At 39.9% G+C, this 27,727-nt stretch overlaps 1 protein-coding gene across 1 annotated transcript; it reads left to right on the top strand.

The window, feature by feature from the left end:
- The first annotated feature begins 2,021 nt into the window (after positions 1 to 2,021).
- On the top strand, positions 2,022 to 27,095 carry RFC4 (replication factor C subunit 4). The gene is given in 11 exon segments (XM_015822479.1): positions 2,022 to 2,133; positions 4,800 to 4,952; positions 6,157 to 6,235; positions 7,993 to 8,072; positions 11,083 to 11,202; positions 12,316 to 12,459; positions 13,136 to 13,256; positions 15,530 to 15,655; positions 17,970 to 18,050; positions 25,219 to 25,335; positions 26,900 to 27,095. Coding segments are annotated over 10 exon segments (1,092 nt in total). The 5' UTR covers positions 2,022 to 2,133; positions 4,800 to 4,824; the 3' UTR covers positions 26,996 to 27,095.
- Positions 27,096 to 27,727: the final 632 nt, after the last annotated feature.

Genomic DNA, 27,727 nt, shown 5'->3' with positions numbered 1-27,727 from the left:
CATGAGTCTGCCTTTGAAGACTACTCAAAAACTGCAATTGGTCTAAAAGGCTGCAGTCCATTTTCTTTTCTCCGGGGGGGGGGCGCTCTGTTTTTCTCAATTTCAACAGCTTTAAGATGTGTGGGAGTAAGATTTCTGGAGATTTAAGTCCACATCTTAAAGCTGCTCTATTGTTCTGGTCAATTTCCCTTGGAATGATGGCTTGTATCATCCCTTTTAATGTCCCAGAAGGTGGATCTTCTCTATACAACATTTGACCAATTATTGCTGTTTTTAATTTCAATTTAACTGTTCTGTTTAGTCAATATTGCTTTCATTATTTCAATATTACTTCATATTTTATATATTGTATATTGCTTTGAGGATTAATCCATTTTCTGGGTTTGCCCAGTGTGCCCAATCATAAACTGACAAAAGTTTCTATATGGTTTGTAAATATGTATGTAGTTTTTATATACATTAGGACATGTATATAAATTAGCGCATGTCAAGCTACAAAAGCTAAGGTTAACTGTAAATCAGGGCTTTTTTTGTCATAGAACACCCAGAACGGAGTTCCAGCACCTTTTTGGGATGGAACCTTGTAGGGTAGGTAAGGCGGGTTGTATGACATGTGTGAGTTCTGGCACCTTTTTTTTTTTTTAACAAAAAAAGCACTGACTGTAGTCAAGTTCATTATACTGGATGTGTAATAGCCACAAGGTCTTTATCTAACCTTTAGCATAAGATATACAAAACCAGTGTACAGTAGTGGCCAAAATTGTGGAAACCTTTTTGGGAAAAGTGTATTTTTGAGGTTTGATGGCTAATAACACCATGTTTTTTTGGAGTAGTACCATAAAATTATATATCAATGGAAAGATAATTTAATCAAGAATGTAATGCAACATAGTTTGTTCAATTATCTGTACTGTATTCTATGAAAGGTTATAGCCAAATAACCCGAAAAAGGAAGCACAACTTGCTTAGATTGGTATCAGGTAGCTTTCCTTCATCTGATTGTAGCCAATGAGCATGAGTGTTTAGAGAGCCAATCAGGTGTCATCTTGTTTTGGCCATGAGCCAATCAGATCACAGTAGGATTCAGTTATTGATGTCATGTATTGAAGCTGAGAGGAGGACATTGGTCAATGTGTTATGTGATCACTATCAAGTTGGTTGGTTTTTTTGTGTTCTTTCATTTAGTGAGCTTGTAAAACGTAATAAAATTAAAGTAATTGTGCAAAGAATTGACTCGCCCAGAAAGCGATGTAAAATAGTATTATTAAGTGAACAAGGCTACAGTTATAAAGAAATTAGAAGAAAAATTGGTGGAAACTCAACCAAAGGTGGCATTTCTACTGTACACTTTTCCCAAAAGGTTTCCACAATTTTGGCCACTACTGTAACTTAGAGAGTAATGGTTTCTGAGTAAAGGTCATTTTGCATCCATTGGTCTTGTTAAATAAATTTGAGACTCTTTATTTACTAATAAATTAAATCAAGTGCTGCCTAAATGAATATAATTTATAATGTATGATTTCGTGCAAAGCTATAGCAGAGAAGCTTCCAGTACTATTGGGTTTGCTTTAAGACATACTGTAGGTGGATGTCACTGTGTGGGTGAATATAGTTCTTAGCATATATGTGTGCTAAAGTTCCTTGAGAAACTGCACATTTGAGTTCTGGCAGATATGCAAGTCAACATCACGCTTCTTGGGAATGGTAGAAGCCACAACCCGAAAGCCCTTAGTACGCTTGCTCAACTCCGGTTTTGCTTTTTTTTTTTTTAGCGGGAAGCCTGACATCACTAATACAAGACGGCGGAGACGAAGGTGCGCTTGCGCATCTCTCGCATATGGCCTTTGGTGACCCGCACCTGTGTCCTAACGGGGGGAGGGAGGAGCTGCAGTTCCACACATGCGCACCTCTAGATTGTAAACCGGGCCTGGTTTTTTTTTCTAGGTGACGTCAGTGCAGTAGATGACATAATTTATGGCGTGATACGTCAGGACGCTAGCTTCTGGTTTCCGTCCGGCCCGCGGGGCGTTCTCTATGGTGCGCTAGCTCCCCTAGAGTGCCTCGTATCCTTCCGGAGGAGTTGGCCCCGCCTTCGGGGCGAGGATAAAGACTGGTTTTGGCGGGAATTGCAAGGTAAGGCGCGCTGAGGGAGAATCCGCCAAAGATTCGGAAGTGGTTCTCGGGGAGCGGCTGGGGACGATGGGCTCCGGTATTTTGTCTTCCCCGCGTGCATTTTTAAATTAGAAACGGGCCCACCGCTGTGGACTCGACCACTCTCTGTCTCGGGGCCTGTTCTTTGGGGTGGCTCCGCCCCCGCCCCGCCCCTTCTGTCCTTCCAGGGAAGTCCCTGGAGAAGGACTCGTTCACACAACACGATACACGCGTGCAACGTGGGGGGGGGGAAGATTCTGCGAAGCCTTAATGGTAGCTGGTTCACACAAGTGGCTAGGAAGAAGGCCACGAGGTGCTCAACCCCAGTGGCCTGTTGTGTGAACAGGCCTTTTGATTAAATAAGAGGCAGGTGGGAAAGCGTAAGACGCGTTTGTTCTGTGAGGAGACCCGAGTGAGAGACCAGGATGAAACCGGTAGCACCTTTTCTGACGGATTTTGTGAGCTGCACGGGTTTAACAGGCAGAGGTATTTGGCCCAAAGTGACTTCATTTGCCCTGCTTTTACCCCCTTGAAGTCCCTCCTGGTGCAGATTTCAAGCGACCATTTTGGAAAAAAAGACACTTCGGCTTGCATCAAGGAGTGAGATGTTGCTGAACCTAGAAGAATTCGGCCAGTTTCAAAAGGTTTCAACAAACATAATGGATGTTTCAATGTGTTGCGGATTGTTCATGGATAAATGACTCCAGATCTGCATCTGCCTAAGCTATCTGTCTTTTCCCACTTCTTCCCCATTTAAACCCTACATGAGTTTACCCACTCCATCAGTCTGATGAAGTGAGCTGCAACACACACACCCCTCATGTCTGTTAATAACATTTCTTTTTTTCTTTTTTATTGAAAATTTTTAAAAGTTTTACAATATAACTCCCCACCTCCCTCAAACCCCACCCTTCCCCACCCCCCTCCCTCNCTTCCCAGAGTTACACACAGGGTTTACAATACAATAATTATACTCTGTCTTACATTATATTACCCTTAAGTTAACAATTCTATAACATCCTTTAGCTCTCTCCTAAAGTAACATATTAAACATCATTATTACTAATTATATAATTTTAATAAAATAAACTACATTAACAATCTCAAATTTACTCAAAAACCAAATGAAACTTCTTAGTTCCATATTTATTCTCAATATAATCTATCCATCTTCTCCAAACCAATATATATCTTTCTCGTGAATAATCCTTCACATAGGCTGAAATCTTGGCCATTTCTGCTAAATTTGAAACTTTAAGTACCCATTCTTCTATAGTGGGCAAACAATCCGTTTTCCAACATTGAGCTACTAATAATCTTGCAGCAGTTATCAAATTCAGCATCAACATGATGCTGAACATTTCTTTTTTAAAAAATATATTTTATTAGATTTTATATGGGTAGGGAAAAGGTGGGGTCGGTGCGGGTACAGGAAAATCGGGATAAAGGGGACAGGGTGTGGATAACTACAGTAAATACATAATTCAGCGAACAAGCTGTCGTCCGGGTCTTCATATTGAATATTATTGTTTATATAATACTAGACATTTATAAGAATAAATCGGTATAGTTACAACTGACATTTGGTAAAACACTAATATTCCTTTAAATAATTAACATAGTTGAGAGCATAACAACTATTTCCAATCATCAACCTTAATACTTAATATAATAAAGCTCTAAAATCTCTTCTTATTCTAACGTGTATCAACCCACTGATAAAAATTTTCCCCAGGTTTTATAAAAGATTGAATCTTCTTTCTCCTTCATCTCTAACGTTAATCTGTCCATTTCTGCACAATCTAGGATGTCTGTTAATAACATTTCTTATTAGTCAGGAAAAGTGCTACCATATTTTGGATTTTTGGCTACTATACACTAACACGGTTTGCCTCCTACTACGGTATGTATTTGAACAGAGTGAAAGCAAGCTGGTTGAATTACATATGTCTTTGGGTTCATATCTTGGAATTCCGTGTATTTTTCTTTAAATGTTGTCAGGTTAGTGTGTGATGGTAATTGCCTGTCAAATGCATGGCCTATTGTTCTCTAAATGTGTATTAGAATATAGAGTAGTAGGCACTGATTTCTCTTGCTGGATAATGAATGTGATTCCCCAAAGGCCTTGGACAGTTGTTGAGTACACGGAGCAAAATGGAACCGTTGTGTTATAGGAGCAGTTGCAGTGCAGGTAGTCCTCGATTTAAAACCATTAGTTTAGTAACCATTCAAAGTTACAATAGCCCTGAAAAAAAATGATTTATGACCAGTCCTCACACAACTGTTACGGCATCTCCATGAACAAAATTTGGGGGCTGGGCAACCAGTATACATTTATGATGGTTGCAGCATCCTATTATCAGATAATCTCCATTTGCAACTTTCCCAGCAACTTCCGACAAGCAAGGTCAATGGCGGAAGCTGGATTTGCTTAATGACTGTGTGATTCACTTAACAACTACAGTGATTCTCATAACAACTATAGCAAAAGTTGTAAAATCAGGTGTGACTCACTTGAACAAGGCTTTGCTTAGCAACGGAAATTCTAGTCCCAATTGCGATTGTAAGTTGAAGACTACCTATACTTTAATTTTTCAAGGCAGACCAAGTAATACATGTCTAATCCTTTTCCATTCTTCCCATTACAGGTTGCTAGGGTGAAAAAAAGCAACAATGCAGGCATTTTTGAAAGGTCCAGTCAGTGCTAAACCTCTCTCTACTAAAGAACGGGGAGCCCCTGCAACTGCAGGAAGCAGTGGGGAGAGCAAGAAACTCAGACCCATTCCTTGGGTCGAAAAATAGTAAGAATTTTGCTCTGGTTTGGAATCTAAGTAATGTAATCACTGAGGATGAATGTGTAGACTGGAACTCCTGGGGAATGAGGATGTCTTGTCCAGGAGGTGTTTCAATTAGCTTTTTGATTGTAACCACCAGATCTGTCTGCTTTTTCTGTGTCTGTCTTTCATTGATCTTCTGCATTTAATTGGACTGCCTACTTATTGAGAAGGATATTCATGCTAGTCCAAAGTAAGGTTGGCCCATGTTTTTATTGTTAGGGGAATTTATTTATTAAATGTATATGCTATTCATTTCACCATCAAGTGACTCTAGGAAGCTAACCACAAGATAAAAATGATAATATAATATCATTAAACCAGTATTACCATTAAAATTAAGATAGCTAAGGAAGGGACCAATATACAGTGGGATGCAGGTGGAGTTGCTTGCAGAAGACTATAAGGGACTTTGTGAAAAAATGAGAGCCTGCAGTGATCTGCTTTGGTGCTTTGTGTTCATTTATTTCTGTTCAACAGAAAATATAAACCCTGAAACAGAGCCGATACAGTACAATATTCTGTTTCACTTCATCACCTTGTCTCATAGGAATAAAATTTTAAAATGTATTTAGACTCTTGCATTATTTCAGTCATTACCTGAAATGACACTACCATATATGCTCACTGGATCACCTAAGGAGATTGGAAAAGATAAGTTAATCCTTTATCTGATGATATGGAGACTAACCTAGTCTCTCCATCATGCGGTATTTTGCTGATGGCCTGCTTTTTTTTTTCACAGTGTGAAGGATAAATGATACCCTTATGTGTAATGATTGTTATTATAACACAATAGTTATATATTTGTACAATTTTGATTTTTTTTTCTTTGAATAATGTATCATTGATTGCCTTCATCTTATTAAGACCATTAATGGTTGGAATATAGATTCTGTTATTGTGGCAGCTACATGTTCAGACTTCTAAACAATAAAAGAGGTGCAAACTCTTTGATCTAAAGAATAAGAGTTGGAAGGGACCTTGGAGGTCTTCTAGTCTAATCCTCTGCTTAATCAGAAAACCCTATACGATTTCAGACAAATGGCTATCTAATCTTTTCTTGAAAATCTCCAGTGATAGAGCACTGAAGATACTGTAATCATTCCTTTTGATTTCTAAAGAGTAATTAGTACAGCATTTAATGCTGTGTTCATTTTTAAACATCTAGCCGTCCAAAATGCATGGATGATGTTGCGTTTCAAGAGGAAGTTGTGGCAGTACTGAAGAAATCCTTACAGGGAGTTGATGTGAGTGCTGCAGTCATTAAAATAATTATTTCATGTGGAAATTAAATGAAAATGGGAAAAATTTGTACCATTGCCCGCTCTTCATTGGTTTACAACTAATATCAAAATTCAAGTATACCCTTAACTCTTGAAAGACACTTATTGTGAATAAAGGAGCCAGCTTCCTGAATATTAAAGCAGCAGTGTCTTGTTTTTATCATACGGTAGTTACACTGCCATTGATACTGCATGTGCCGTTTGATAGTACAAGTAGTCCTCGACTTAGGATCACAATTGAGCCCAAAATTTCTGTTGCTAAGCAAGACAGTTGTTAAGTGAGTTTTGCTCCATTTTATGATCTTTCTTGCCACAGTTATTAAGTGAATCACCGCAGTTGTTAAGTTAGTAATATGGTTAAGTGACTCTGGCTTCCCCATTAACTTTGCTTGTTGGAAGGTTGCAAAAGGTGATCACATGACCCTGGCACACTGCAACTGTCATAAATATGCAGCAGTTGCCAAGTGTCTGAATTTTGATCATGTGACCACAGGGATGCTGCAACAGTTGTAAGTGTGAAAAAAATGGTCTTAACTCACTTTTTTCAGTGCCGTTGTAACTTTGATCACTAAATAAACACTTGTAAGTCGAGGACTACCTGTACTTCTTAAAAGCTTGGTTTACATATTGCAACGTATTAAAATTTGCAGCAGTTAAATTTCTAAATATACTTTGCAATCTACTTTATTGGAGTGGCTTATAGCTTCTGCTGTTAATGATGTCTTATGTCCCTCTTTATGTTTCTTAATACTTTTCTTTACAAAGCAACTTAGAGTAATTGTAAATTATATATATCAATAATTTTTAAAAATGCAGTTGCTTCTCCCTAAGCAACTAATATTTAAGAATATTAATTATTTGAAAAAATCTTATTGGCTCAGATTGAAAAAAGAACTAAGCAACTTGCTCTGCATGTTGAAAGGTTTCTGGTTCTAGTATCTTCTACAAAATACTAAGGGTTTTTTGTTTTTGTCTTTTTTGTTAACATGGTGGGGTTTTGAAAGCTCCCTTTGGTACTGTATAGGTATCTGATGCTCAAAGAAAAGACCATTAAACACAAACCTAAACAATATCTATTTGAGTCTTCACATTATCTTAAATGCCTTGCTTTCAATATTCAGACATGTTTTAATAACTGCATCTCTATTTTGTTGGAATGTACTTTCTATGTAGATTCCATAGTTCTCTAACATAGTTTTACCGTGTGAATTGTAATTTATAAATTTCCATGTATTTCTAATCTTTTCTTAATCTGAATAAGCTGCCTGCAGGTACATTAATTTTATTATTGGAAAGAATACAATACCATAGATGGGTCATATTACAACCCTGTTTAAATATGGCCATTAATTCTGCAATTCTTTTATACATTTCCCTGGAATTAAGTTTTGTTAAACCCACTGGCCTTTCTTTTCAGTAGGTTTAGAACAGGGCTCTTCAAACTTGGTCCTTTTATGACTTGTGGACTTCAACTCCCAGAATTCCTCAGCCAGGCACGCTGACTGAGGAATTCTGGGAGTTGGTCCACAAGTCATAAAAGGGCCAAGTTTGAAGACCCCTGAAATAGAACATAGCAACAGCGTTATAGACAAAATATACATGCAAATTGTAGAATTTTTCCCCTCTCTAATAATGTTTTTTCTTATAATTGTGATTGTTTGAAAAATAGGAAAGTATGTATTTACTAAATATCATATTTTTAAAATTTCTTTCTGTTGTAGCTTCCCAACCTCTTGTTCTATGGCCCTCCTGGAACTGGGAAAACATCTACTATTTTGGCAGCAGCTAGAGAACTCTTTGGGTAATATGGAGTTCAGTGAAATTGAATTTGACTCTATACGTGTGTTGTTCTACTCGTTAGTGTTTCTGGCATGAACATCTTGAAATTTTATANTATTTTTAAAATTTCTTTCTGTTGTAGCTTCCCAACCTCTTGTTCTATGGCCCTCCTGGAACTGGGAAAACATCTACTATTTTGGCAGCAGCTAGAGAACTCTTTGGGTAATATGGAGTTCAGTGAAATTGAATTTGACTCTATACGTGTGTTGTTCTACTCGTTAGTGTTTCTGGCATGAACATCTTGAAATTTTATAGCACAGTAAGAATGGGTTCTGTTCAGAAGAAAGAATAAAACACATACTGTATATTTGTAATGCTGATTGTTGGCCAGCTAAAGACTGAAGAATTCCTAAATGTGGACATGGATGCAAATACAATATCTAGGACAGTGATAGGAAAGTTACCACACATTGTTTTGGATTCCAGTATCATCAACCCCAACCTGTGTGTCAAATCTCCAGGGAAAATGGGATATGTTGTCCAAAACATGTTTCTCTGTCCTGTTTTTGAAACATACAAGGGAGTGTGAATTGTAACAGGCAGGACTAAATGCTGCAAGTTATTGTAGTAGGCAGATTTGGAATTTTGAGACCCTATTTTAGCAGTCTTGTGAAATAACTGCCTTGCTGAGCATAGGAGATTCTGCTTTATCAAAAGGCAGGGTGATCAGTTTGCTTCTCACCAGCTTCTCTAGTCCACCAGGACGATCTCTATCACCTCCATCTTTTTTCCTAGGGCATATTTCCAAAGAACCACTCCTATTTTATTTTTTAAATCCCATGAAGACTGTATGGATCCCCAAAGCATTGTTGGAAATTTAGATTAGGCTTGAATTTGATTATTTATTTGGGGAACGATGGCTCCCCGTGTATTATTTTCATTAAAGATTCCAAATAACTAATAAAATCAGGGGAGCATTAAGGGTGGTGTCTACAGAGCCCTTGATACATTTCTAGGCATTAAGTTGATCCAGAAGTAACCCAAAACTAGATTTGATGTGAAATGAGCAGAAAGGTATTTTGATGCTAACTGTTGTCAACTAAAATTTACATTCTTGTAATTGAGCTTTCCACAACTTGGGCTTCTAGATGTAGTAGGACTGCAAGTTCCAGAATTTCAGTCAGAAGCCATGCCCCCTGGGAAAATCTGGGCATTTGAATCCCAACGCATCTGGAAGGCACTATAATGGAGAAGTGTTGGCTCTTCAAGATAGACCAATAACAGGCACTGCTTGAACATTGGAATTCTATTGTTGTTATGGTTCATCTCAGATAGAAGTTCAGACTAGATTTGGCATTTTTACCCATCTATCAAATCCTTCCCAAGGACCTAGGATAGGCAGAAGTGGATGTTTCATGGTGTTAATGGTATCATCGCAGGATGTAAGCTGTTCCAAGTAAAATTGTCTTTTGCAATTGATTGATGGTGATTTTATCAGTGCCAATGGTGTTCAAGTTGTGCTCCAGATGTTTTGGGATTGCACCCAAAATGTCTGTTACTATTGCTACTACCTTTGCTTTCTTTTGCCACAGTCATTCTATTTCTATTTGCAGGTCTTTGTATTTTGTTATCTACTCTAATTCTTTCTCTTCTCTTCTGCTGTCTCCAAGTACTGCCATGCCCGCTATCTAGCCTTTTTTTCTTTCTTATCGACAGTTGTTGGAGTGTTATGTAGCAGGTACTTGTCTTTCTGAATTCTAAAGTCCCAGAGCAATTTAGCTTCTTCATTTTCTATTACTTCTTCTATTATTATAGAATGCAGTAACAGAATCTTGAAAGTTGGACAGATTCTCTCTCTTCCCCCTAAAGAGAATAAAAATGGGACAATCTTCAGTTTTTTTCTTCACTCCCTCCACTCTATCCAGGCTAAACTAATGTTTACATAAAAGTTGTAATGATAATAATAATAATAATAATAATAATAATAATAATAATAATAATAATAATAATAATAATAATGTTGGAAGGAACCTTGGAGGTCATCGAGTCCAACCCCCTGCTCAGGCAGGCAGGAAACCCTACACCATTTCAGACAGATGGCTGTCCAGTCTCTTAAAAACTTCCAGTGTTGGAGAATTCACCGCTTCTGGAGGCAGGTCGTTCCATTGGTTAATTGTTCTAACTGTCAGGAAGTTTCTCCTTAGTTCTAGGTTGCTTCTCTCCTTGATTAGTTTCCACCCGTTGCTTCTTGTCCTGCCTTCAGCTGCCTTGGAAAATAGCTTGACTCCCTCTTCTCTGTGGCAGCCCCTGAGATATTGGAACACTGCTATCCTGTCCCCCCTCGTCCTTCTCTCCATTAAACTAGACATACCCAATTCCAGCAACCGTTCCTCATATGTTTTAGCCTCCAGTCCCCTAATCATCTTTGTTGCTCTTCTCTGTACTCTTTCTAGAGTCTCAGCATTTTTTTACATCATGGTGACCAAAACTGGATGCAGTATTCCAAGTGTGGCCTTACCAAGGCATTGTAAAGTGGTATTAACACTTCACGTGATCTTGATTCTATCCCTCTGTTAATGCAGCCCAGCACTGAGTTGGCTTTTTTGGCAGCTGCAGCACACTGCTGGCTCATATTTAAATGATTGTCCACTAGGACTCCGAGGTCCCTCTCACAGTTACTACTATTGAGCAAGGTACCCCCTATACTATACCTGTGCATTTGGTTTTTCTTGCCTAAATGTAGAACCTTACTTTTTCACCATTGAATTTCATTTTGTTAGATAGCGCCCAGTGTTCAAGTCTGTCCAGGTCCTCCTGTATCCTAAGCCTGTCTTCTGGAGTGTTGGCTATTCCTGCCAGCTTGGTGTCATCTGCAAATTTGATGAGTTCCCCATCTATCCCCTCATCCCTGTACTCTACGGAAAGGATGCTATAGCGGTTGACTGTATTAGAATTCAAAATGTGGACCTGGATTAGCAGTTCTTCTTAAGAAATTTATTAAAAGATGTTTACATTTCTTTTGTTTTAAATAGTCCTGAATTGTTCCGGCAGAGGGTCCTTGAATTAAATGCATCTGATGAACCACCTTATGTTCAGTAAGCTCTGAAAGTCAAGACTTTTGCTCAATTAACAGTTTCGGGAAATCGTTCAGAGTAAGCGCTCTCGGATAGTATTTCACTCTATAACAGGTTAAGATGAGTTGCTTTGTAATGTTAAAATAAGCTATGAGTCAGCACTGCACTATGAGGCTCTCAAATGATGTCTTAGTGCAGGGGTAGTCAACCTTGGCTCTTTTATGACTCGTGGACTTCAACTCCCAGAATTCCTGAGCCAGCTAAGCTGGCTCAGGAATTCTGGGAATTGAAGTCCACGAGTCATAAAAAAGCCAAGGTTGACTACCCCTGTCTTAGTGAGTCATCTGAACTTTACTACGTATAATCTTAGGGAATTTATTATTCACTAACTACATATCTTTGCTAATGTCTCCGATAGACCATGTGTAGGCACTGTGAAATGTAATGTAATTTATTAAAATACTTCAATTAAGTCCTCCAGTTAATTGAAATAGCTTCAACTATCCCTTTGGGTAATCTCTCTTGCACTCTATTGATCAGATTTTGATAAGAAATAGATTAATTTCTTGATTCTCTTTTGAATACTCTATAGGCAGAAAGGAGAGAGACAAGCCATATGGAAAATTTAAAGCAGGAAAAGTACGAGTGTATTTGGCCTGTATTTTTCCTGCCTGTTTTTTTCTTTTTTTTTTCCTGGGACTTAGAGACAAATAACTACTTCAGCTAAAATCACATTCCTTTGGATTCTTAAATCCTCCTTTGAAAGGTGAAATTAACGCCTTAAGCTTCTGTAAAGCTCAAGGATGAGATGTTGTCCTTAAACTTACTTCATAAAAGGCCAAAAACTTTGGCCTTGTTAAGTAGGGACAAATTTGGGGAAGTCACAAAAATACCTGCAGTGTGTGAATGCCAGCACTTTCCATAAAGGAATCCATAGGAAATAAAAGCTCTAGCAGAAAATAATGTGGCCTCTTTCGAATAACAGTGAGACAGTTCCACAGTGCAACAATATTTAGTTAAGTTGGGGGAACAGAATGGGAAAAGTTCCAATTTAGAATTTTTCCCACTGTAGGCTCTGAATGGTAAGCAATGTTTACGTCAGAATGTGTTTGCCAGTAGACTGTTGACAGCAATGCTTTGTGCTAGCACCATAAATGGCTCACACGTGCTTTTGTGATTGTTTGTGTTTAGCGGCAGACCATGCCCGCCTTTTAAGATCATAATCCTGGATGAGGCAGATTCTATGACCTCGGCAGCTCAAGCAGCTTTAAGGCGCACTATGGAGAAGGAATCTAAGACCACACGATTCTGCCTTATCTGTAATTACATCAGCCGGTGTGTATAAATTACAGCGTGTGTTTGTATTTATTTACTCTTATGAAAAATACATTAGATAAATACACCTTTGAGTCCACTCACCTCTTGGTAGCATCATGGGTATATTTCTGAGATTCTTCTGGGGAATGTTATAGATGTTTTTATAACTCAGCCTGCTTTTGGCTGATTTTTCAGCCTCCCACTCTAGCCTTCAACCCTGGGATTTCCTGGTGTTTTCCCATCCAGATAATAACCAGATGTGACCATTCATAAATTCTGAGTCTATACTTGGTTATCTCAAAGAATGTATTTGAATTTTAAAGACAATTATGTTCTACTGTCGGGAAAAAATGAGTATGATAACAATGCTAATACGTGAAAATGTATATCCTGCCAACCTAGCAGTTTGAGAGCAAGCAAATGTAAGTAGATAAACAGGTACCACTTTGGTGGGAAGGTAACAGTGTTCTGTGCGCCTTTGCTGTATAATGATGTTGGCCACACGACCACAAAAAATGTCTTTGGACAATGCTGGCTCCCTTGACTAAGAAACAGAGATGAACACTGTGCCCTAGAGTCGGACACGACTGGGCAGGGAAACCTTTACCTTCGTAGGCTGTGGAAAGACACTATGTTGCATGAAAATAAGAACAGAGTCCTCCAGTTGCTGAGTTTCTCTTCCTGTCTTTGATAGAATCATTGAACCAATTACATCTCGATGCTCCAAATTTCGTTTCAAGCCACTTTCTGACAAAATCCAACGCCAGAGACTTCTAGACATTGCTCAAAAGGAAAATGTGATAATCAGCAATGAGGTAACATGCCAGTTAATTATAAAATTTTTGTGTCTTAATATTGTGAACAAAAGGTTTTATTTATTAATGATTTTTTGCCAGTAGAATAGGTAACGTTTGTGAATGGAATATCCTGTCCTCCCGAAGGGTTCCTGCACCCAGCTTAGAGCTGCAGCACAGAACTGGAGGATCCCCTTGGACAGGGGAAAAGAAACCTCTGCTGTATAAAGTTTAATTGTATGTTCCTTCCTCTGAGAAGCAGACTTAGAATAGCCTTTCCAAAACGGGATCTCTAATTTCATTGATACTAACTCCAAATTGCCAGGATTGGGAAGATGGAACTTAAATGCAATACTTGGAGATTGTACATAAACATTTGGATTTCACACTCCAATCACTGAAGTTCAATAGAAGTTTAACATGCCCTCCCCACTCATGCTTCCAAAAGAAATGCATTACCTGCATTAATGAGGATTGAACTATCTGTGGCTAAATGAAACCCTTCCTTCCTTCCTTTCTCCCTCCCTCCCTCCCTCCCTCCCTGCCTGCCTGCCTGCCTGCCTGCCTGCCTGCCTGCCTGCCTAAAAACAACAACAAATATACAATCCAGATTAAAAACAGCAATAAACTGAAGGAAGATCCAGTCAAGCAAACATATCACACACCCAATAAGGGCCGCCGAACCTTAGCCCAAAGCCTGGGACATCAGTCAAGTCTTTTAAGACCCACCAGAATGCCATAAGGGTGGTAAGCACCTGGATCTCAAGGGGAACCTCCCTTCAGTGGGCAAACACTGAATCAAAGAAGGCACACTTCCAGGGTCCTGATAGATGGATTGTGTCTCAAAGGAATTTGGAGCATGCTAACTGTTGGAATCAACCAGACACCACAGGAAATAGGCAATTCATAAAGTAACCAGCCCCTATTCTATGTAGGACTTTATAGGTAATATCTAGTACTTAGAATTGCATCTGGAAGCCAACCTGGAAAGCAGTGCAGCTCGTGAAGCAGAAGTATCACATGGACATACTGAAATACGTCCATCACTGCCTATGTGGCTTCATTCTGGGCTAGTTGAAGCTTCCAGGTGATCTTGAAGCACAGCCCCCTGCAGCATGCATTGCAGTAGTCAAGCTATGAGATGACCAGGGCATGAGTTGACTGCTTGAAGTGCCTCTTGATTTAGGAAAGGACAATACAGGTGTACCTGATGAAGCTGTGCAAAGGCCTTCCTTGGTACAGCTTCCACCTGCTGATTGAGCAGGAGCTGATAGTGTAGGAAGACTCCTGAAGTGTGCATCACTTTCGAATGTGGATTTATTCTGCCATTCAAGGTTAAAAATAGAATATCCCCAAATCTAGGTGGCCCAAACATCCACAGTCACTCAATCTTGGTAGGATTGAGTTGATGGTTCCTCCCCCACCAAACCTGCACAGCCTCCAGACAACCTCAACAGTCCCACCTGACTAACTGAAACTGACTCCAAAGGAAGGAAAACCTCCATAAAACTGTGGTTTATTCCTAACCCCTGGTCTTATGAGCTGGCCCAAAAGGATACCACGATTGGCAATTTCAAAAGTTATTAAGACATCAAGGAGAATAACCATGGAAGCTCCACTCCCATCCTGGTTCCACCACAGATTGTTAACAAGCTACAAATTTAGTATAATATGATAAAAAGTGTGCTTTGCAAAATGGTATTCACTGTTTCCCTTTTCTCCATATGATTTCTTTTATTTTAAACTAGCTGTACCCGGCCACGCGTTGCTGTGGCTCAGTCTGGTTAAATGGAAAAGAAAGAAAAGAGAAAGCACACGTTTCTAATATGTTTAATTTCACAATGCTTGTGGGTATACAATATTTTTTGTTGTTCCATTGTCTGTGCATCAATTCCAACGCAATGTCACACGAAATAATTAAATCAAAATGAAAATAAATCGAAATCTATGAAAATTCAATTTAACAATGCAGTCGGAAACATTGAAATGGAATCGTAAAATTGGAAATTTGGAAATCGTAAATGGATCGTAAATCGGAAACATTGAAATGGAATGGTAAAATCGTAGCGTGTGTTGCTTTTACGTCCAACAGATGACGCTGTTTTTGAAAAAAAGCATGTTTTTACCTGTCACAGGTGTGACATCTATATAATATAGGTATATTAAAAACACGCGCGTATTCGAATGCAACGTTGTGTCAAAATTTCAAAGCAATCGAACTTTCAGAGATTTAAGATTTTGAACAAACGAACATTTACATTTTTATTTATATAGATATTTATTGTGCTATGTAGGCAATCGATTACCTTGTTCATGTGGCAGAAGGAGATTTGAGAAAAGCAATCACGCTTCTTCAGAGTGCGACGCGACTGACAGGCGGAAAAGAAGTGACAGAGAAAATTGTTATTGAAATTGCAGGGGTAAGCCTTGTTTCGAGATGATGTATTTGCTGTCGTAAAAGTGATGATTGAAAATTATGATTTTTCATTAAAGACATGGCTTCAGAAGCTGCACACATACTGTTAAAGACTTGCCTAGAATAATGCTCTGAGAGTTTCATGTGGGAGAGATACATTTTTTTCTTGCTATTATTTGTATTAAGAATTTTAATTGTAGTGGTAAAATCTAATGCGAACTAAACTTAGAGAAAAAGAAGAGAATAGGAAAAAAATGCAAGAAAGAAGAATACCGAATAAAGAAGAAGAAAATAATTATATGAAGAAGTGGCTTCCTACCTTCATCAGAAGTATAAACAAATTCTTTTATTTCAAGGAGGCTTAATCCTTAATCAAATATTATCATAGGATTGAATTTGTCTTCAATTCTTCTTTATTCTTTCATACCAATTTCTTCAAGGTTTATAAAAAATCTCTTGTAGATCTGTCAAAAAAATCACTTTTTAGGTCATTGTTTTGATTTATGACTTGTATTTCCTGTTTAATGTTTAATGCTTCAGCCAGGTCCTTTTCTACATATCCAATAACGTGGATATATAGAAAATTGGGAGTGTATGGGTGATCGGTATGGCATGAATGTGGTAGGGCTTTGGGTGGCTGCTTCAGGGCCCAGGAGGGTGTGTGCAGGGCAGGTGCAGTGGGGGTGGGGCTTGGGTTGCTGCTACTGGAGGGGGTGCGAAGGGCTGCATAAGTGTGGCAGGTGCAGAAGACTTACCAGAGTGAGTTGCAGTCTTCCCTGCTAGCTTCCCCATTGATTTTGCTTGTGGGATCTGGCAGGAAAGATTGCAAATGGTAATCACTTACCATGTGACACTTCGTCATAATTGTGAGGCAGTTGCCCGGTCACAATCACATGACCGCAAGGTTGCTGGGATAGCCAGAAATTCAAGGACCAGTTGTAAGTACCACTTATTCAGCACTGTTGTAGCAGAATAGCAATAGCACTTAGACTTATATACAGCTTCACAGTGCTTTACAGCCCTCTCTAAGCGGTTACAGAGTCAGCATTTTGCCCCGAATAATCTGGGTCCTCATTTTACCAACCTCGGAAGGATGGAAGGCTGAGTCAACCTTGAGCGGGTGAGAATCGAACTGCTGAACTGCAGGCAGTCAGCAGAAGCAGCCTGCAGTACTGCATTTTAACCACTGTGCCACCGTGGCTCAAATGGTGCTGGTCACGTGGTTATCAACTGTATAGGAACGATCGTGGTAGGTTGAAGAAGAAATTGAGATAAATGTTACAAATATTCGTGTAGCATAAGCTGGAAGATGCAGCGTCAAGTATGGCTAGGTGACGACTGTATGTGAATTGAATACAAATGTGAGTGACCAAGTAGAGAAGGCAGGGTATGGTACAGTGGTCTATGGATATGCTGGAAGCAAGGATGAAGAAGAATAGAAAAAATATGGATAGATAATAATAATAATAATAATAATAATAATAATAATAATAATAATAATAATAATAATAATAATAATAATAATAATAATAATAATAATAATAATAATAATAATGATAAAGTTGGAAGGGACCTCGGAGGTCATCTAGTCCAACCTCCTGCTCAGACAGGAAGCCCTATACCAGTGATGGCGAACCTTTTAGAGACCGAGTGCCCAAACTGCAACCCAAAACCCACTTATGCATCGTCGGGTGCCGGGTGGGTGTGGCCCATTGGCTGGGTGTGGCCCATTGGGTGGGCGTGGCTGCAGTGGTAATGGCAGACTGGGTGGGACTAAAAAGTTCAATCAATCAATTCCAACTTCGCAAGATATTTTTTTCTCCGCAAGAAGTTGAAATTGACTGATTGAACCTTTTTTTTTTGCACATGGCGGCGGAAGCCTAAAGCGAAAAGGTTTTATAAAACCCATCTGAAGGCCTAGGACTGGGGCAATGGCGCGCGTGCCCACAGAGAGGGCTCTGAGTGCCGCCTCTGGCACCCGTGCCATAGGTTCGCCACCACTGCCCTATACCATTTCGGACAAATGGCTGTCCAGTTTCTTCTTAAAAACTTCCAGTGTAGATTTAACCATGATTCCCTTTTGTTTTTCTCTTAAGCTCATGCCTTTGTTTTACTGTTACTTCCCCCCCCCCCATCTTCTGCCTAACATTGCTTGGAAAAACCTGGGGAGAAAAGACTATATTCCTTGTGACCTTAGGATTTTTGCCTGCATAGCTGCATTTTCTTATTGTCATGGTGATTAACATAAAAAGAAAAGGTTTTGTGTGATGTCAGATGGACAATGTATCTATGTTTATTATTACAACTTTATATTCTAGGTTGTCCCCAAAGAAATATTGGATGGACTGCTAAGTGCCTGTCAGAGTGGCTCTTTTGAAAAGCTGGAAGCTGTAACAAAGGTGTGCTCCTTAAGATTTGAAAGAGATAGCAAGTAGGATTTTGCATTATAGGACGCTCTTTTCGATGCTGGTAGGTGGTACGTAGTACAATTACGTAAACGCACTGAAACTAAAAACTGCCTGCCTTTAAGCTAATCTTGTGTCAATGTAACATGAACTGCCTGACATTTATTTGGCTTATGATCTTAGGTAGAAAAGCACTCCTAAGAGGAGAAGTGTAACTCCCTAGAGTTAATTTACTGTCTAGCTCACTTTGTACAGTAAGGATATGCTATTTTCNGGCTCAGTCTGGTTAAATGGAAAAGAAAGAAAAGAGAAAGCGCACATTTCTAATATGTTTAATTTCACAATGCTTGTGGGTATACAATATTTTTTGTTGTTCCATTGTCTGTGCATCAATTCCAACGCAATGTCACACGAAATAATTAAATCAAAATGAAAATAAATCGAAATCTATGAAAATTCAATTTAACAATGCAGTCGGAAACATTGAAATGGAATCGTAAAATTGGAAATTTGGAAATTGTAAATGGATCGTAAATCGGAAACATTGAAATGGAATGGTAAAATTGTAGCATGTGTTGCTTTTACGTCCAACAGATGACGCTGTTTTTCAAAAAAAGCATGTTTTTACCTGTCACAGGTGTGACATCTATATAATACAGGTATATAAAAACACGCGCGTATTCGAATGCAACGTTGTGTCAAAATTTCAAAGCAATCGGTGAAGAATTTTCGGAGATTTAAGATTTTGAACAAACGAACATTTACATTTTTATTTATATAGATATTTATTGTGCTATGTAGGCAATCGATTACCTTGTTCATGTGGCAGAAGGAGATTTGAGAAAAGCAATCACGCTTCTTCAGAGTGCGACGCGACTGACAGGCGGAAAAGAAGTGACAGAGAAAATTGTTATTGAAATTGCAGGGGTAAGCCTTGTTTCGAGATGATGTATTTGCTGTCGTAAAAGTGATGATTGAAAATTATGATTTTTCATTAAAGACTTGGCTTCAGAAGCTGCACACATACTGTTAAAGACTTGCCTAGAATAATGCTCTGAGAGTTTCATGTGGGAGAGATACATTTTTTTCTTGCTATTATTTGTGTTAAGAATTTTAATTGTAGTGGTAAAATCTAATGCGAGCTAAACTTAGAGAAAAAGAAGAGAATAGGAAAAAAATGCAAGAAAGAAGAATACCGAATAAAGAAGAAGAAAAGAATTATATGAAGAAGTGGCTTCCTACCTTCATCAGAAGTATAAACAAATTCTTTTATTTCAAGCAGGCTTAATCCTTAATCAAATATTGTCATAGGATTGAATTTCTCTTCAATTCTTCTTTATTCTTTCATACCAATTTCTTCAAGGTTTATAAAAAATCTCTTGTAGATCTGTCAAAAAATCACTTTTTAGGTCATTGTTTTGATTTATGACTTGTATTTCCTGTTTAATGTTTAATGCTTCAGCCAGGTCCTTTTCTACATATCCAATAACGTGGATATACAGAAAATTGGGAGTGTATGGGTGATCGGTATGGCATGAATGTGATGGGGCTTTGGGTGGCTGCTTCAGGGCCCAGGAGGGTGTGTGCAGGGCAGGTGCAGTGGGGGTGGGGCTTGGGTTGCTGCTACTGGAGGGGGTGCGAAGGGCTGCATAAGTGTGGCAGGTGCAGAAGACTTACCAGAGTGAGTTGCAGTCTTCCCTGCTAGCTTCCCCATTGATTTTGCTTGTGGGATCTGGCAGGAAAGATTGCAAATGGTAATCACTTACCATGTGACACTTCGTCATAATTGTGAGGCAGTTGCCCGGTCACAATCACATGACCGCAAGGGTGCTGGGATAGCCAGAAATTCAAGGACCAGTTGTAAGTACCACTTATTCAGCACTGTTGTAGCAGAATAGCAATAGCACTTAGACTTATATACAGCTTCACAGTGCTTTACAGCCCTCTCTGAGCGGTTTACAGAGTCAGCCTATTTGACCCCCAACAATCTGGGTCCTCGTATTACCAACCTCGGAAGGATGGAAGGCTGAGTCAACCTTGAGCCGGTGAGAATCGAACTGCTGAACTGCAGGCAGTCAGCAAAAGCAGCCTGCAGTACTGCATTTTAACCACTGTGCCACCGTGGCTCGAATGGTGCTGGTCACGTGGTTGTCAACTGTATAAGAATGATCGTGGTAGGTTGAAGATGAAATTGAGATAAATGTTACAAATATTCGTGTAGCATAAGCTGGAAGATGCAGCATCAAGTATGGCTAGGTGACGACTGTATGTGAATTGAATACAAATGTGAGTGACCAAGTAGAGAAGGCAGGGTTTGGTACAGTGGTCTATGGATATGCTGGAAGCAAGGATGAAGAAGAATAGAAAAAATATGGATAGATAAAGTGAATGGTTTGGTATAAAGTAGATTTAGCCATGGTTTCCTTTTCTTTTTCTCTTAAGCTCATGCCTTTGTCTTGCTGTTACTTTTTTTCCCTCTTCTGCCTAACATTGCTTGGAAAAACCTGGGGAGAAAAGACTATACTGCTTGTGACCTTAGGATTTTTGCCTGCATAGCTGCATTTTCTTATTGTCATAGTGATTAACATAAAAAGAAAAGGTTTTGTGTGATGTCAGATGGACAATGTATCTATGTTTATTACTACAACTTTATATTCTAGGTTGTCCCCAAAGAAATATTGGATGGACTGCTAAGTGCTTGTCAGAGTGGCTCTTTTGAAAAGCTGGAAGCTGTAACAAAGGTGTGCTCCTTAAGATTTGAAAGAGATAGCAAGTAGGATTTTGCATTATAGGACGCTCTTTTCGATGCTGGTAGGTGGTGGCATCATGTTAATGCATTTGCGTGACTTTGATTTTTGACGGACGGAAATTCGATTAGAACACAGTTACATTGTACTTGACGGACTGTAAATAAACCGAATACTAGAATCCATCTTTTCGTGAGGATTCTCCTCTTCACATTGAGGGATCTCAATTAAATGACAGATCGAGTGAAACATGTCATTCCTATACGATAAAAGAGCTTGATTAATGTTCAGCTTCAGTGTATCTTACATGAAAATTGGGACTCCTGTGTGATGCACTCCGGTGTTTCCTTCCATTAAGCCTCCCACTCTTATTTTGTTTTTCTCGTGGTCTACTTTAAAGAGCTATGATAAGACAAAAATAGAGAGGTGTCTCTATTTTCTCTCTTTCTCTCTCTCTCTGGCTATTTTCAGTGTCTCCACACAATCCAAATTCTCTTTGAAAGAAAAGCACAGCGTAGCCATAGTGGGCTTAGTGTGAGTAGGTATTTTTTTTGCCTGTATCGGGGTACAGGTAGTCCTCAACTTAATGACCGTTAAGTTACAAGGCCTGGAAAAAGGGACTTACGACTGTTTCTCACACTTAACGCCTATTGCAGCAATGACTGCTGCAGCTTCCCAGGTCACATGATCAAAATTCAGAGCTTGGCAACTGGTTCACATTTATGACCGTTGCAGTGTCCCGGGGTCATGTGATCTGCTTTTGTGACCTTCTGACAAGCAAAGCCAGTGAGGAAGCCAGATTCCACTTAGCAACCATGTCACTGGCTTAACAACTGCAGTGATTCACTTAACAACTGTGACAAAACAGATCGTAAAATGGGGCAAAACTCACTTAACAACTGCCTCTTAGCAATTAAGCTTAGCAACATGTATTTTGGGCTCAACTGTAGTCGTAAGGCGAGGACTGCCTGTATTCTGTAATCGTCATTAGTTTGTGTTCTGTAGAGTGAGTGTGCTTTTAGGAACCAATGTATTTAGCAATCAGGGTTGAAATCTCAAGTCAGTCAGTCAGTCAGTCAGTCATATATTTAGTTTCTTGGACAAATCTGTTTTGTGTTCATCCACTTACTTTTTTGTGAAATGGGATTTTGGAGTAGAAAACTTGGTTCAAAGGGGTAACATTGTGTTTTGGAGATTCATCTTTACCTTGGACACATATTTGGGGAATATATATTTTATTAAGCCTTCAGGAATTTGTTTTCTGAGAAATGGGTAGTTGTGACAGGTGGTATGTTTTACAACACACATTTTATGAATGAGCAAACATACCCTCCCCCACGCAGTGCCTCTGTTAACTTTATTTATGTATTCAAAATTTGATATAAAATCCACTGGCTCAAAATAGCTGAGTAGCTCATGTAGGTCGAAGGGAGGAGGAATAGAAGTGATTTTCCTAAGCAGGTATTTTCTGAGACATTGCAGATAAGATTCCTGCTTTAACAAGAATTTGTGAATGTTTCCCCACCCCCCAAAAGCAAATTCTATATTCTTATGGGAGCAATTTAGTTTCCATATATAGTTGGAAGTCTTGACACTCCCCTCCTTCTTTGTATCACTGTTGTTTCAGATTCTGTAATTATGTTGGCAATGGTAGCAATTTTTCATACTGTGTTAGAATAAGCAGTGATCTGCCTCGGAGCTAAGCAAATTCAATACTAGAATAGATTGTTTCTCTGTTTGCAAGAGCAATCCCTCAGTCTCTGCAGGAACATTGAGGAAGATTTAAATTCCACTTTAAAAATAGAGCAAGTATCTATATCCTGGTTGTCTGCAGATTGCTAAACTGAAAGGGAAAATGTTCCCTGTAGAGTCTCCTTTAACAGTTAATGTTACAAGATTGCTAGCTTCTCAGTACCTTCTTAGTACTTTGTTCATAGGGCAGTGCCAGAAACACCTATTCCTGCCAAGTAAAGCTTCTAGTTAACTCAGATGTTACTAATCCAATTATCTGATTTATTCTTAAATATTCTTATTAAAGAACGGAGTAGAGTAGAGTAGAGTAGAGTAGAATAGAGTAAAGTAGAGTAGAGTAGAGTAGAGTAGAGTAGAGTAGAGTAGAGTAGAGTAGAGTAGAGTAGAGTAGAGCTGGAAGGAACGGAGGTCTTCTAGTCCAGGGCTTTTCAACCTTTTCACCCATTGTACCACTTTTAGGATATGGCTATATCCGAGTACCACCAGTCGCCTAGCAAGGTGTCAAAAACTTGATGACCCCCCCCCCTCCAAAAAAAGGAAAAAGTGATAAGGTACAGGTAGTCCTCGACTTACAACAGTTCGCTTAGTGACTCTTAGAAGTTACAATGGTACTGAAAAAAAGTGCCCCCCAAGCCACAGCCGAGCAAGATGCCTGCCTGCCCGCCCGGCGGCGCTCTTCATCCTGTCTGAGGTTTTCATTGTTGTGAGCATTTCTGTTGAGGATTGGCAGCGGGGGTGGGGTGGGGGGTGTTTGGTTTTTATTCCCCCCGTCTGCTGGGTGGTTGCAGCAGGTTTTGGTCACTTCACATGACCCTGGGACACTGTGACTGTCATAAATACGAATCAGTTGCCAAGCATCTGAATGTAAATCACAAGATCCTGGAGATGCTGCAACATTCCAACTGATCAGCGCTTCTTCTGGGCTCAGCAGAAGCACCAGGATCAGCGCCGAGCTCCAGCTGGAGCCTGGCGCTGATCCTGAGGCTTCTGCTGAGCCCTGACAGCCCTGCAGCTCCAGCCGTCTCTCGCTCAGGCTTGTGCGGTGCTACCACCGGTCCAGCTCATTCCCCTACCCCGCTACCCCTTTTCTAGGATGGTCGCGTACCACCTGCCAGGTGCCAATGTACCACAGGTGGTACCCGTGCCACTGGTTGAAAAGCCCTGTCCTAGTCTAGCCCCCTCCTCAAGCAGGAGAACCTACACCATCTCAGACAAGTGACAGTCTAGCCTGTTCTTAATGCTGCAGTAGTCTTGAACAATATAAAATCATCTCCCGTCGTTGGGACCATCAAATAGCCTGATGGAATGTGTCCTGCTCTATGTTAAAAGCAAACTTTCAAAAACTCATTACCGTTTCATTTGTTATTTCTGGGTGCCCCAGGTTTGTGGTTTGTTGCTTCTGATTTGGGTGGATGCCAGAAGAGGCGGCCACATTGGCTATCAAGCTTTGCTTTTCCTGAAAGAGATGGCTTCTGTGGGATGCCTGCCTTGACCTCTCTGGGGGGGGGGGGGAGCAGGATGCAGAAGAATGACTACTAACTGGGTCTTCTAGTGGGAGAGTACAACTTTGCTATCCTGGATTTTGGGGATGCTGCGGTTGACGGTGAAACCAGCATGGAGGTGCAACATTCCATTAGCACAGGAAGGAATCAAGTTGGCGTTTAAGAACTTGAGGGCTGAGTAAATGAATGAAATCCCGAGTATTGACAGCCTTGCCACTTTGAATGATCTCTGGGAGGCAGAGAGTTTTAATGAAATGATCTATTTCACTGGCTGTTGCTCAAGTCTGTGTATGTTTCCATTTCTGTATAGTGCTCATTTGTAATATTTCAAGCAAGTCCTTGGGCAGCTTATATATCCTAGTAAGGAATTAATAATTGAACTTAGTATCTCCAGGGGTCCCCAGTCCCTGGTTGGTGGACCAGCACCGATCCGCAGCATGCCAGCAACCGGGCCATGCAAACAAGTGAAGCCCCATCCGCAGGATGCACGCAGCATGCAAAACCCTGCCCCCTCCGGTCCATGGAAAAACCTTTCCACACGGAACCGATACCTGGTACCCAAAAGGTTGGGGGGGGTGCTGCTATATAGGATCAGCAATCGGCACTCAGATGAGCATAGATTAAATCCAAGATTAACATCAGACCAACAATCAAGTAAACAATACCCCAATCGAAGAACCACCAAACAAGCCAACGGTAAATAGCCTAACCAGAGGCCCCCAACCTTTTGGGCACCGGAGACCGGTGTTATGGAGAAAGATTTTTCCACAGACTGGAGGGGGCGTGGTTTCGTGTGCTGCCGGCATCCAGCAGATGGGACTTTGCTTATTTACACGGCCCGGTGCCGGTCCACAGACCGGCCTAACCAAAGAACCACCAAGACCACTCCTACCAACACTGACAGGCAAGCCACTAGAATATAAACTGAGAGCAAACCCCACTCTTTACTGTCACTGATGATGTTATTTAGTTTGGCTAATGAAAAGTCTGCAAGAAAACCAAGCTCAGAGACCACCAAGGACCCCTCACCATATAGGACCAGAAGTACTTTCACTAAGTTTTAAGCCAATAATAACATTAAACTATTTAGTCTTAAGTCAAGAATAACATCCAGCTGTTAATACTAGTCTTTATTTGTTCTTCTCTGTCTTTGCTTTATAGAATGTGATCAGTGAAGGCTATGCAGCTACTCAACTGATAAACCAGCTTCACGATATCATTGTTGACAAAGAAGACCTCAGTGACAAGCAAAAATCTGTAATTATAGAGAAATTTGCTGTAAGTCTTAAGTACTTGCATTTGAGCTCTATCAGAGGCTAATGAAGTATGTGGTTAAAACTGAACATGAAACATTAAGGACTTGTGGGAAGTTGTACTCTAGAAGTCATACGCGGTAAGACAGAGATGGGTGGTTTCTAAATATATAAATAAAAGTAAATAAAGAGAATCATAAAGTATCAGTATGATAGTTTGGTATATGTGATGCTGTTTGCTTTTATGACAATAGATAATAGTTGGGATATGCTAGGGGGACGCAAGGAAAACAGTTTCACAAATTGTTTCGTGGTGGTGGTTGCAACTTCGCCAACTTTCCTGTGCTACTTCATAGTAACAAGAACAAAAAATATTGAGAAGTCTACGATGTAGCTATCTATGCATTTATGTGTTTGCTTGTTTCCTCTAATTTAGACAAGTGTTCAATATAAGCTTAATATTCTTGCCATAGAGACTCAGGAAAGGTGAAATGAAAACAATGGTAGGTAGTTCAGCCATCTCCAGGTGGATGTCTCCAGGTGGGACAACTCACTTCAGCCAACTCGCCACGGCCAATTCACTGTGGCCAACTCGCTGTGGGACAACTTGCCATGGGACAATTTGCTGCCGGCCAATTCAACAGTTCAATTTAATTATTTAAAATAATTCACATTTTGTTTCATACCTCTTTTGCAGTCTTTTCTTTAATGATTCTGTTCGACTACTTCTTCTATATTAGTGTAACTCTTGTCCTGCGGCGAGTTGCCCATGGTGAATTGGCCGCAGCAAGTTGGCTGCGGCGAGATGTCGTACACCCTTCCATGTTAGCTGGAGGTTTTAGTAGGCATAACCTAACTAAATCTAGAGGGTACAGGTTGGTAAAGACTGGGCCAGCAGATTTTTCTGTACTGGCAACTAGAAGAACAATTGCCTGAAAAATGGCTAAAAAGTTTCAGTAGTTTTAAAATTTGGTATGCAGTTTTAGTAAACTGTTCTGCTGATACGTTCATTGTTTTGGTTCTATTTTACATATTGTAATAAAATAGAGACTTACTTTATGTCTCTGTATGTGCACAGGTAGTCCTTGCTTAACAGTTATAATTGGGACCAAACTCTGTAGTTAAGCAATGTGGTTGTAAATCGAAAAACCAAGTGAGCACTCCTCTGAGTGATATTTCCAGTGCCATAGTTAAGGATTGATGAATCATTAAGCAAGGACCTCGGATAACCACGACTTCCTGCCAGGTTCCCCATTGACTGTGCTTGTGGGAAATGGGCAGAGAAAGTTGCATCTAATGAACACATGACTACAGGACACTGCAACGTTGTAAGCATGAGGTCCAGTCATAACTACATGTTGAGTGCTGATACAAGGTTGCTGAATGAGTAGTTGTTAAACAAGGACCACCTGTATATTAATGAATACTAGACAGGCAGTTTAATGTCATTCTCCTCTAGAATAAAAAAAGTTTGATGCATATTTTACAAGGGAAGAGGAAATATATCTGCTAAACATTCTGCTTTATGCCCACCAAGCATGGTTGTTACCAAACTTGGCAAATCTTGAGTATTATGTTTTGTTTTGCAGGAAACGGACAAGTGCTTGGCAGATGGTTCTGATGAGTTCTTGCAGTTGATCAGCATCTGTGCAGTCATGATGCAGCAGCTAATTCAGAATAGCTAACTGTAGGGGACAAGTGGCCTTTTGATGGCTATAGTAAACCTTTTCTCTGTAGTTTTGGCACACAGTTTGCAAACTGTTCTGTAAATATAGACATTGCTATAAACTTTCATCTTGTCGCTTTCATTATAACTTTTTTTTGTTCAGGTCTACTCTATAGACAAGCTACTGAGGGAAGCAAGAATCAAGGCTTCCTTTATTTCTGCTATTCATATAGTATACAAGCCATCTGGTGATCAGGTTGTTAGCGTAAAACAGGGCTCCCCAATCTATTTGCAACTGAGCTGTGTGAGTGGGGGTCACTGGCGCTCACAGCCTCCTCCATCCTCCCCTCCTCCCACCAGGCCACCTACCCAGATTGGGGAACGCTGTATTAAAATAGAAGCTATGGTTAAGTTAAGAGATCATATTATTACAATAGAGAACCAGTTTGATATGGTGACTAAAGGCATTAGCCTAGAACAGTGAGGGCGAACCTTTTAGAGACCGAGTGCCCAAAGTGCAACCCAAAACCCACTTATGCATCGTTGAGTGCCAGGTGGGCGTGGTTGCAGTGGTAACGGCAGGCTGGGCAGGACTAAAAAGTTCAATCAATTCCAACTTTGCAACATCTTTTTTTCCCCAAATTGACTGATTGAACTGTTTTGTGGTTTTTTTGGACATGGCATCAGAGGCCTAAAGCAAAAAGGTTTTATAAAACCCAGCTGAAGGCTTAGAACTGGGGCGACAGCGCAC

Source organism: Protobothrops mucrosquamatus, unplaced genomic scaffold, assembly GCF_001527695.2.
Source record: "Protobothrops mucrosquamatus isolate PMUCROS unplaced genomic scaffold, P.Mucros_1.0 scaffold1587, whole genome shotgun sequence".
Taxonomy (NCBI): domain Eukaryota; kingdom Metazoa; phylum Chordata; class Lepidosauria; order Squamata; family Viperidae; genus Protobothrops; species Protobothrops mucrosquamatus.
This window is presented reverse-complemented; position numbering and strand designations above follow the sequence as displayed.